Genomic DNA, 12,708 nt, shown 5'->3' on the forward strand with positions numbered 1-12,708 from the left:
TACCGCTGTACTGTAGTTAGAAACCATATTATGACACTGGCCTGCCGACTGCCAAGTACACCATGTTCTGCTTAAGACACTTTTATGGAGCAGTATCAGGACATCGCTATAAGTTAACCAACAGTAGTTTACGAATATACCACTGGGTTCCTCATGCATCCTGTGTATCTGCATATCATCGGTATGGATTCCCAGAAAATCAAAGATAGCCGTTCATATTTTTTTCGACAGGCTTCACATGCACATTCCATTTCAGACATAGATATTACGGTACAGAAACAAGACTAAGATGCCTGAGGCTAGACGCTATAATATGATACGACAGATTTTTTACCATTCCGTTTCCCTTCAGGTATTTATAATTAAGCCGAGATGCCACCAATTCCACAAAGTCAGTTCTTGTTTAGATCGATCCGATGTTGTTTATATTATTGGTTGGCACAGACAGCTGAACACTCAAAAAACGCTATGAGAGGGTTCTTCACATTGTCTAATAGATGGTTTATGAATTTTGCATTCACACCTCATTCCTTCGAGTGATTTGATGTCTCCATAGCTTCATCGTCTCTGATGCTTATCGCTGGAATCTACCACAACCACACTTTTTATCCTATTCTGAAACCACTGACATAGACAACAGGCGTGCGCTAAATCAGGGATAATGGGATGGTCTCTGTTCGTTAGCACTGTTTCTGTGGGCACAAGTAAGGAGCATAACTCGCATAGTCCGCCCCCAGAGATCTGTTTTGTCATTAGGTTCTAACTATCGCTTCACTGACTGTGGCAACTTCAAGTTTTACGTCCAATGTAGAAACAGCATTTCATGTTTATAGCTGTTTGAAACGCAGTGTAACTAAGAAGATACTAAAAGAAAATTCATTGTGGTGAATAAATAATTGTCCCATATATTCCGACAATACATACAAGTAAAAACTAGTAGTACGACCTTCGTTGTATTCGGTAACTTCTCCCCAGGAACTTATAACCACTACCACTATTTTAAATCGCTCTGGCATACGTCTACTTTTTTTCATTGTTATTATTCTGTTTCCCTTGGTAGCATTAAGTGCAGCAGACGAGCTGAGAAATAAAATAAAGAAAGAGCTTCAACCTCAGAAGTCATGCACCACAGCCTAGAGCATTTCTCTTGAGCTTGCATGTGACATGCGTGTAAGCGGCCGTAGTTGGAACAGATTGGTTTCGCAAAAATCGTTAAACTGCTAACGACATTATTAAACGCAATGAAGTAAATTATCTTGAGAAGTTTTACTCCTACTGTATAGGAATGTTGCAAAGCTCTTTTTACGATTAACCATTGGTCGCTTATGTTTTCAGCACGTTATATAAATTAATGGGATATATCCAGCCACTGTTTAAGCCTTATTCATATAATCAGTTATGGAGACTGGGCCCCCTCACAAAAAATAAACAAGAAAAAATGATATTTGTAATTGTCCCTGCATTAGTTACTGAACCGGTTTGCATGTCTTCCACTTCTTGTCAAATGCAAAAATTGTTATGCAGATTGTTCTTCATTCTGTATCGTATTAATGATTTTGAGTATTAATTACCTGTTCTTTTCCTGCCAGACAGAATTACCGATAGTTCCATTTATCTGTACTTAAATCGTCTACAGTATATACATTTTAGATGTAACAGAGTTCGTTAGATTAAAGAGCGTTGTCTTTCAGGTTCACTAACCAGCTTCCACAGCTCGTCGATCCTACTGGCCTCTGGAGTTAACGTTCAGCTGTTGTTGCTTCTGACGAACCTGAATGACAAAGAGAAATAAGCACTAACAGCGTCATTCTTCTGAATTTTTCATGTCTGAGCATCCTTTCTGACACAGTATGTATCATCTAATACCTGCCTTCCAGATTCGGATTCATTTATTTTACGATGACTCCTGGTCCTCAGGAAGAACGGCGTTGACGGCAGGTAATAAGATTTACCCATGTCTTTATTGTAGAACTCGGCGATGTGAAATGTCCGATAAGCGATGATGTCCCGGCTATTAAAACTTTCTAGCCCTGGAACTTTGTCCACTTTTGGTTCACAGACGAGGGCCACGGTAACCAGCCGTTACCATGCTGCAGGTTATCATTGCTGCTAATGGTAAAGTTAAGAGCTCCAAGACAGAAAACTGTTGGACCATGCAGGACGACTTGTGCACCTACGTGGTTAGAGGTATTAATAGCCATATTGTCTATTGCTTTATAGACTGTAAGGCGCGTACGACCTGTCCTCCAGTAACAGTAGCCATATGGAACTCGTTTTTCTTGCTCCATACAATGAAATTATTGTCAGTTCGAACACAAAACGTTGATGAATATCGATAGTTAGGCAGGAAAACATGGATACAGCTCAGTAATTGTACTTGTAAGTCTTTTCATTATAGTATATCAGCAGAACTTTTAGTATGAGGGCTTGTTGAAAAATAATGGCTCCGAATTTTTCATGACAGAACTCTTAAGCTTTAAAATGAAAACAAACTTTAGTAACATTCTACATCTTTATTCCTCATATCTAAACTTTTACTCCTCAACATAGTCGCCCTGACGACGACCGCATTACTCGCAACGAGAAACCGGTATGTTGATACTGTCACTGCAGAATGTCTGACATTGTTGACGTTGCTACAATTTTGCCTGCACCACTTCATTGCTATGAGAGTGAAGTCCACAAGGGTGTTCCTTCGGCTCTGGAAGCAGATGAAGACAGACTGGGACAAAGTGGGAACTGAATGTACGATGATCGATGTCGATGAACCACAGGAGTCGGCTTGTTGCAGACGTCGCTACGCTCGTGTCTTGTCTGACACTGTCACGGTGAAGGAGAGGGTGCTCTGCGTGTGGACGAACACTTCGAATTCCTGATTTCAGTTCTCTGAGTTTTTTCTCAGGCACCGACGAGGTTACGTCAGACAACGCCTTGTTATACATTACAATTCGATGTCTTTTACAGGCAGTTTGAGTGAGCGCAGCGGAAAACTCGACTAAATGATATCCGTGATATGTTTTTCTTCAGCCGATGTAGACAACAGAATAACAAATTCTGAGGAATTACTCTTCAGCAAGCCCTCGTAGCTGAAATTTACTCTCCATCTAGGGAACGGTTACCATTCTGAAATGTTCCGCATTAGTCGGGATGAATTTCGTAAATTCATTTTTTTTCATTTATATCGTCACATTCAATACAGTCTTAGCATTTTGTCTACTTTGCATGGCTTTCTTGTCTACTCGATATACCGACTATATCAAAACCGCCAGTAATCTGTGTTATATTTTTTAGGTTTTTATCTCCAGTAACATTACTGCCGACTTGGTTCATAACTACCTGAGCATGTGTTTAACCAGTCAGAATATCCTTATATTCATGGATTGTTAGATGTGTACTCTATATTATAAGTTTGTAATTAAGGTCTACTTAATTTTTGTCAGCTTTCAGTTATGTGTCGCTGAAAGTACTTACAATTTCTTCATATACAGTTACAGCTGTCATAAAAAGCCTTGCATCAGACAGCCAACTGAAGATTGTGATGCAGCTGTGATTGGATCCGTATTTGTCCAATGGCATTTAATTATAAAACAGCTGAAGAGTTCACAGACATCCGTTATAAACACAACTGCATTTAAGTTTCCGTTAATTTCATAAACTGTCATTTAAGTGTAGTACTTAAACATACGTGAAATGTAAAGATAGAAATGCAAACTGGACCGCGTTCCCTGCCAAGGATGGGGGATGTGGACAACAGCAGGGGCGGGTCCTGGTGAAGATACGACGACTCTTTGTTAGATTTTTAATCATTCATAGAGCACAGACATTCTTATATATATATACGCTCCATTTTCTGGCATGGTCCGGCGTTCACTCGAAATATTCCGGCATCTTAGCTGCATGTGTATACGTCTGTAGTTTGGGAGGCGACTTCAGATGGCAGGCTGTGGCCGCGTTGCTGTCACGGGTGGCAACCAGGGGTTCTGTAACGCTGAAGATGGCGGCGTTCCAGTGGCACGGCGATGGCGTTGCCCAGAGTGCAGGTCTGGCCATCGGTGAGGAGCAGGGGCAGTTGGATGGCCGGCCAGAGAAGAAACCATTTATTCTGGCTTTCAACTATTTCATGTGTTATGAAGGAAAGGCAAGGCGAAGCCACTGTGTCAGTCATAAGTCACTGCAGTGTCCATCGGTGTCATCGTTCCACTCAACGTGTGAAGGCAGGAACAGGGTATTAGGATGATACGAGATAGCGTGAATGGATGTAATGTATTGTGTATAATTAATATGCAGTTTTACTTTGCCACTATTTATGTAAAGTTACAGAGTAGAAAATGTGTTTTAAAAATGAAATACAACAGTTGACAACATGAAAGTACATTTTTATTGTGTCAGAATAAAACTATTACAAAGCCAAGGCCAAGGCCATGGCCAGGCAAATCCATGTTTCAAATAATAATTTTTCCACTCAGTTTCTAGCCTGATTGTAAAGCTGATTTATTACATATCGGGTAGCAATCAGAAAGTATCATAAAAGAAGATAAGTTGATTCCACCGGTCTCTGTTACTAGTGAAAGAGGTAAGTTCTAAACTCTCGGAATTTCTTGCTTTCTGTGAAAATTGTTGATGTCTTCAGTCAGTAGCACAGCCATCTCGTCTTCACTCAACCCAGGCGAGTCAGCTCCCCCAGGATGAGCCGACACACTTGCAATACTTCTAGTTCTTGGGACAGTCTGACAGGACTGGTTTACATAGACTCTTGGGTTTCACCACATAAACTACAATAAACAGAAGGAATATATTTTAATAGAGTTAGAAACTATTAATAGAAATATATACTATTTCACATTTACTACTGATAACACAGTGATAAGTCATTAACTTTTTACGTGGCATGAATTTCATTTTTCGCGCCGTTATGGTCGCAAAACATTGACATTGTGGAAGACCTCTGTAACAGATGCACTACAGAGAATGTTGTTTCCACATGAACCAATGATAGCTCGTTGGGGTCTCGTATTCGTTTAGACGTCCCCAGAACGGAAAGTACCTTTTCTTTGTTCATGCGTTTTTAATAGGTATTCCTTCAATGGACTGGGAACTAGCTTGTCTGATTCTAGACCCAAATATTTATGAAGACATGTTTTAACAGGCGGTGACTGTTGTTACGAGTACTACTGTAATGCTGGAGCAGGTGTCCTAACTGCTGACAAGCGCCCTGTGTAACCGCCATCCTATCCTTACTGGCATGATAGTAGACACATCTTTGGTAGGTGGACCCTGCGTGTAATTGTGAAGCTTGGTGCATTTCGAGAGAGTTAGGATGTCATAGAACCAACTTCTTGGAGTTGGGGAGTGATGACCACCCCGGTCCCTTGTAACCGTATCACCTTTCCCTACGTGAGCGACCTGATGCGAGAACGGCGAGGCCAGAGGCTGTACATTGGAATGAGCGAACGTGAAGTGGTACAAAGCGGTTATTCTCTTCTACACATGCAGCACAGCCACGGAATTACCCCCGCCACACACATGCACACCTAGTGCAGATCAGTCATTGTGGATGGACGAAAAATATTTTATGTTCAAAATGCGTACAGAAGGAACATGGCCGACGAAAAAGGTGTGTAACCAATAATATATACCTGGAAAAATTTTGGTGTAAAGAATTCCATCTTTCTACGAACATCTGAAGAGTCAGTCCTTGCTATTCAAGGGGCAAATTTTTTTCACGTGGATTTAATTACAATACAGTAATCTCAGTTCGATTGTCTCAACCAAGCAAAAAAGTGTTTGACTGGGCGCTTCTGAATCTCTATAGCTCTTGCCCTCTAGTCAAATCGTATTAAGAGAGTCAAGAGATTTCAAGCGCGATCGTTGGAGCATGTAGACTAATGAGTTTTAGCATCCTTTCCCCATGAGGGTGTCAATAGTGAACGTAATAACTCGCATTATCTTTGAGCATGGGTCTCATATTAACAACCAAACTTTTTCGCAGTTTGAAGACAGTCTCTTCAGGCAACATATATCTATACTGACTTTGCTGGAAGAGCATACTGAATATCATGTTAACAGAAGTCTGGCAACAGCGGGGGCAAATGTTAAATAAGCGAAAATTGTCAAGATACTGGCAGTACTTCCGACCTGTTGTGCTCAGGAGGTGTGGATGACATTCCATGCTGAGTTTGCTTTCAATGAATGCTGGATTTTCACATAACAGCTGTCATTCTAGTAGATCCAACTGGGCATTTCTGCTCTCCTCACTTCATTAATGACTATAAACGCGTTGTATGGTCCTACTTTCACACTCTGACCTCCTTTTTCTTTTGATTGGGGGTTGCATTGTTGTATTTGATCTTGAACGGCACCTGTCCATCTAGCGAGTGTTGTTTATGTACACAATGTACACTCTACAAATACAACAAGCTACAATGAAAAGAATACCCTGCCTCACATTTACTAATGTTTCACTGTGTCTAGATCTAGATACCAACCAGGCAACACAATTACTGTCAAAATAAACCCTACAGCACGAATATCTGTTGCCTATTAAAATAGTTTTGGTGAAGAATCTCAATGAGATGCAATTTCGTAAAGTGCCGTATCTTGCATTGTTCACAGAGAAGTAACAATTTGCCGTTACAGCGTAACTTCCCATTGATGGTTTGGTTTAACTCATATTCTCACATTCACTTTGCAAACCTTCCAAAATTTTATAGTACACAGTCTATGGTAATCTTGTCAACAATGCACACAAAATCGTGCTATTGAAAGTAACTTACCCTTCGGTAGTAGTTGGTAGCAAGAATACAGCTTCAGTGAATTGGCATACAAGTAGAATTTGCTGTCTGCCTGGACACAAATGGTATCGTCGTCTTCTTCCGCGTACAACGCCGCCACCAATGTTCTCACAGCCGGGATGGGGGCGGACGGCTGTTCCTCACCCTGGATGGTGGCAGTGGTCGACTCTTCTGGTCGTCCGTGCACCACCGCAACTGCGACCAATGCTATAGAAAACAATGAACATTATTACAGACTGCAGCTTTGTCTACTGGCTGTTGGTGCAACTTTACCATCTAGCACTCTGATACTATTGCCTGGTAATGTGTGCTAGCCTGAAAATATGGTGATAAAGTGCAACTCAAATGACTAGTGCCACAACTCTGCCACTTGCAAATATGCCTCTCCGAGCGTGGTGGCGCAGTGGTTAGCACACTGGACTCGTATTCGGGAGGACGACGGTACAATCCCGTCTCCGGCCATCCTGTTTTAGGTTTTCCGTGATTTCCCTAAATCGCTTCAGGCACATGCCGGGATGGTTCCTTTGAAAGGGCACGGCCGATTTCCTACCCCATCCTTCCCTCACCCCGAGCTTGCGCTCCGTCTCTAATGACCTCGTTGTCGATGGGACGTTAAACACTAATCTCCTCCTCCCTCCCCCTCCTCCAAATCTGTCTCCTCTGGATGGTAATGGTACTCTGTTATCTGGTAGACTCTAAGTTGCACATATATATCCAAAGTAACTGTTATTAGGAAAGCTGTAGCAGCAGAATAAGGCATAATTGTGACACTTGTGTACAATGCTAAAAGATGTTTTGTACCACAACACGAGACTGTTTTGGTACCTAATTGCTGATATAACTCAACATGTTGCTCTTAACAGAACAAAACGGATACTGGGAAAGATAATGTCAAGGGTACGACGAGGAAGTGTCACATGCCCACTACTGATCACAATTCACTCGGTATAAAAGAAGAAGTGCTGCATACTTTGAGAGGTAGTTTAGATCAAACCATTAGAAATGTCCAGTACAAATGGGCTCAAAACGCTTTCCGTACGAGCTGTGAGCATTTTGGGAAACTGTAATCCGTATTCATAATTCTGGGTAAGTGCAGCACCTTCCTTAAATCTAACTGAACCAGTATGTATTGTGAACAGCTTTACATTGTAGTTTTTTCTCTGCATTTGCCAGGATAATGGGAGCCTCTTATTACAAGGCCAATAGCAAATACCATATTGAGCATGACCTTTAGTGACAACTCACAAATGCAGGTCATATGCAATACCCGATGTCTCATGTATGTTTCAGGTACTTCCTTTCATGACTTTATAACCATTTCTCGTAACTACATATACTTATAAATTTTGTCATTAATTAAATTTCATCGAAATATAATGTATGCTGGGTGAATAAATAAGAAATAATTACATAGGTCGTTGTAGTAAATAAGCTGCCAGAGTCAAAGAAATTATATTGAACTAACACGAAGAATATATTTCACGGAAAAATAACATCGTTGTCGCGAACGCACGTAGTCCTAGAACAGAAGGCAGCGATGAGTTGCGAAGCGTCTGTGGTGTGGTAGAGATATGTGTGTCGGCCCGCAAATGCCAAATGGAGATTGTTATCGAAATGGTGTTACAATATGTATGTAGGAAGGCAAAATATAATTAAGACAGGACGTGTATGGACACAGAACATGATAGCAAGAAGATGTTGGAAATAATGAAGAGAGCTGTGTGCATATATTTTATTCAAGCTGCTCACTAATCAAGAGGAGCATACCGCCATTAATGAATTTCGTAATAAGCATTACATCGTACCAGAAGCAACACATAACAAAGTAAGATATAGCCAGTACTTTTATGTACTCGTAACAGACATGCCAGCATAATAGTAACATTTTGGGACATTCTTCAAAGCAAACTGTCCAAATTCAGGTAGTTAACCATCAAGTGCGTACTCCTCTCAAACCATAGGTTCCGAGAAAGTCGTAAGTAAAGGAAATAGATAAAATAAATTCGATCCAGTTAGTGTTACAATTGATTTTAAATAAAATATCATTGTAATAAAAAGCAATAGTATCTACATTTGTTCTTGCAGTGTTGCACAACTACGGTAATGCACACAATCAGATCAAGCAGCTTACGTAGGCTTGTGTTTCAAAGTAGTCAAGATGGACAAGCGCTCATGCCTATTAAGGTGTGCACTCCACGATCCATGTGCAAAGTAATTTTTTTATTGTTTCCTTCCAAATAACCATTTCTCAGAATTGTGGCAGTGACCAATTCTTCGCCGAGCGTATAAATAGAATTTCACGCAAATTGCTATCTCAGAAATCATGTAAAAAGAAGGTAATAAGAAAAACGTTTATCGTGAAAGAAAATTTATATATTCTGCCAATACTTACCAGCAACAAAGAACAGAGCAGCCTTCATTGTACTCGATAAGAAACACTACTGCTGTCGGTCTTACATGTTCATTTATATATGTTTAAACTCCCAATGGCATCATCGAATGTTATCATGCCGTTCCTTTCTTACTTTCCTTTCCAGGAAGTCTGGTTGCAGCAACAAGCAGCAGATTGACTTTCCTTGTTTTTGGTATGCTGGATTACCGTTCACTCTGTCATATTTATTACCAACGCTATTTCAACAACCGTTGTCGAAAAGACGGGTTATCATACTGCACCGTTCACTTCCTTCTCTTTCGATGTAACCGCGCGGGATAGCTGCGCGGTCTGAGTCTCCTTATAAACTGTCCATGCGGCTTCCCCCGTCGGAGGTTCGAGCCCCCCCTCGGGCATGGGTGTGTGTTTTGTCCATAGCGTAAGTTAACCTATGTAGTGTGTAACATAGGGATCGATTAACTCAGTAGTTTTGGCCCATAAGACCTTACCACAAATTTCCAAATTTCATACAGTGTCATTGCAAAAATGCGGGTATCCTTCACCCTTCTCTCATTCGGTGTCATTCTAGTAGGGCCGAGAAAACAAAAAGACATATGTCCACGTAAGACAACTTCAACAGCTCACCAACACAGCTGAGTAGATATCTGACATGCATCTTACAGGCAGTACTTGTTAAATGTGCAGTGAGAAGAAAAAGCTCTAGTAAAAAAGTGAGATCCTACAAATAACTCATAACGCTTTTTTTATTAATATGGTACATTTTACGCACAGGCAAGAATTGAAGATTTTTTTTTCTATCAACGAAGTTTCTGATAATGCAGTACGGCTCAAATCCTGAATAAAAGAAATGCATAGATGCCACTGATCGTTTATATTACGCGCTTTGCGGTCTAAACAGCTTTCCATTTTGAAGATGAGAGAACTGTATCTAGAGGATAGTACACCTAGGACTTAGGTGCGGTGCAATTGTAAATATATACACTGAAGCGCCAAAGATGCTGCAGGTGCGGTGCAATTGTAAATAATTACACTGAAACGCCAAAGATGCTGCATGCGTATTAAAACACAGAGATATTTTGGCAGGCAGAATGCAGCGCTTCTGTCACCAACGCCTGTATAAGACAACAAGTGTCTGGTGCTGTTGTTAGATCGGTTACTACTGTTAAAATGGCAGGTTATCAAGATTTAAGTGAGTCTGAAAGCGGTGTTATATAGACGGCGCACGAGCGTTCAGACACTTCATCCCCCGAAGTAGCGATGAAGTGGCGATTTCCCAGTACGACCATTTCACGAGTGTACTGTGAATATCAGGAATCCGATAAAACATCAAATCACCGACATCGGCTGCTGAAAAACGGGAACTGAATCGACTGAAGAGAATCTTTCAGCGTGACAGAAGTGCAACACATCCCCAAATTGATACAGATTTCAGTGGTCATCAGTCCCTAAGCTTACACACTACTTATCCTAAATTATCTTAAGGACAAAAACACACACGCACGCCAGAGGGAGGACTCGAACCACCGCCGGGACCAGTCAGTGTAGTGTCAGCGTGCGAATCATTCAACGAAACTTCATCGATAAAGGCTTTCGGAGCAGAAGACCCATTCACGTACCACGTACCCTAGTGACTGCACAGCAGAAAGTTTTACGCTTCGCCTGCGACCGTTAACGCTGAGATTGGAAGGTTTATGAGTGGAAACATGTTGCCTCCACGGACGAGTCTCGTTTCATAATGTATGGAGAAAATCTCATGAAACCATGGAACCAGCATGACAGCAGGGGACGTTCAAATTCGTGGAGGCTCTGTAACTGTGTGGGACGTGGGCAGTTGGAGTGATATGGGACGCGTGATACGGCTAGAATCGACTCAGTCGCGTTCCATGTACGTAAGCATCCTGTCCGATCACCTGCATCCATTCATGCCCATTGTACATTCCGATGGACTTGGGCAATTCTAGTAGGACAATGCGACACCATACACGTCCAGAATTGCTACAGAGTGACTCCAGCAACACTCCTCTGAGTTTAAACTCTTCCGCTGGCCACCAAACTCCCCAGACATGGATATAGTTGAGCATATTTGTGATGCCTTGCAACATGCTGATCAGGAAAGATCTCAGCCCTCTGGTACTCTTACGAATTTACAGACAGCCCTATATATATATATATATATATCTGTGTGTGTGTGTGTGTGTGGGGGGGGGGGGGGGGGTGTGGGTGTGGGTGTGTGTGTGTGTGTGTGCCCTCTGTCACATGGGCAGATGCGGCATGTTAGATTCTTTTACACACACGTTTTGTCTGTAACGGGAATAATGAAACAAACGCTTTCTGTCGACACTAAGCGTCGCATGTAAGTAGAGGCGAGTACTACTTGTTTGGGCTGATTCCAAGTAAACAATCAAACACATAATTGCAAATATCAGCAGAAAAGCCGTAGAAAATGCTCCTTCGGAGATCAGTTATATATACATTTTAAGTGGCAAATCGATAGAGCGTTCCCATATTTAATTAGTGCGACATTTCTTTTAACGATATGTGTTAACTAGGCAGTAAAATCCGAGCTCCGAGCTAAACACCCTCTCACCCCAAACCACTGTCATTTCGATTTCAGTGGTATGAATAGGACGTCAGGAAGTATATATGTTATGTTTTCTGATGAAAGCTGGTTATGCATCACTGACAATGATGGCCGCTGAGGGCCTGCAATCTGTGTGAGTGCTAAACACACTGGACCTATACCGGCAGTCATGGTCATGTGTGCGATCTCGTATAATGGCTTGAGCAGTCTCGCGGTTATCCGACGCAGCCTGAATCAAAATTAGTACGTCGATCTGTTTATTCGCCCTGTTGTCATGCTATTATTGAATAGTATCCCATGGGCGATTTCCAACAGAATAACGCTGGCCTACACAGCACTATTGCAACATAACATGCTCAACAGAGTGTCGACATGTTGCCTTAGCCTGGTCCATCAACAGATCTGTCTCCAATCGAGCACCTTGAGACGACAACTCCAACTTCATTCACAGCCAGCATTAACCGTGCCTGTACTGACGAACCAAGAGCATAATGCAAGCACGTTTGCGTATTCGCCTTCAACATTCTGGCTATTACACCGGTTTTTAATGTACCAGCAATGGTTTATCTCGCGCTTCCGTTAACCTGTAATCATACGAATACAGTCACTTCCATACGTTGTCTAGTCAAATGTATTCCAGAATTTTCGGTAGTCTACTTTAAGGTTTCTGAGGTTGCGATTTTTTCCCTCACTGTATATTAGATGTTATTCCAATAGTAGATCATTATTTTGTATATAGTTTCGAAAAGCATGGATTTTGTTGATCGCTTATATAAAGGTATTTCCCATTTCATTTATCGACGGAGCGTAGGCGGATTATTGGTCGTATGAATCTCTGCCAGCAGACATGACCTTCACTTTATGCTCAAAGTATCTGCGGCGATACATAAAGGGATCACAGACATTCACAGATTCTTTTCTATCCCTACATAGGAATGACTAGA

General features: G+C 41.5%; 2 protein-coding genes across 5 annotated transcripts in view; both read right to left on the minus strand.

Moving 5' to 3' along the window:
* The window catches only part of LOC126162287 (uncharacterized), a 120,345-nt gene extending 111,127 nt beyond the window's left edge, over positions 1–9,218 (minus strand). For 3 of the 4 annotated variants that reach the window (XM_049918704.1, XM_049918705.1, XM_049918706.1), the window contains exon 1: positions 9,184–9,218. In XM_049918704.1, the coding sequence (XP_049774661.1) occupies positions 9,184–9,211 (28 nt within the window). In that variant the 5' untranslated portion in view covers positions 9,212–9,218. Of the gene's footprint in view, positions 1–4,390; positions 4,773–6,773; positions 6,999–9,183 lie in introns of those variants that run through there. The other variant, XM_049918702.1, reaches the window with a different exon arrangement.
* Positions 1–12,708, minus strand: part of LOC126162284 (uncharacterized) — a 158,677-nt gene that overhangs the window by 90,665 nt on the left and 55,304 nt on the right. The window lies entirely within an intron of this gene.

The sequence above is a fragment of the Schistocerca cancellata genome, chromosome 2, assembly GCF_023864275.1.
Source record: "Schistocerca cancellata isolate TAMUIC-IGC-003103 chromosome 2, iqSchCanc2.1, whole genome shotgun sequence".
Classification (NCBI taxonomy): Eukaryota; Metazoa; Arthropoda; class Insecta; order Orthoptera; family Acrididae; genus Schistocerca; species Schistocerca cancellata.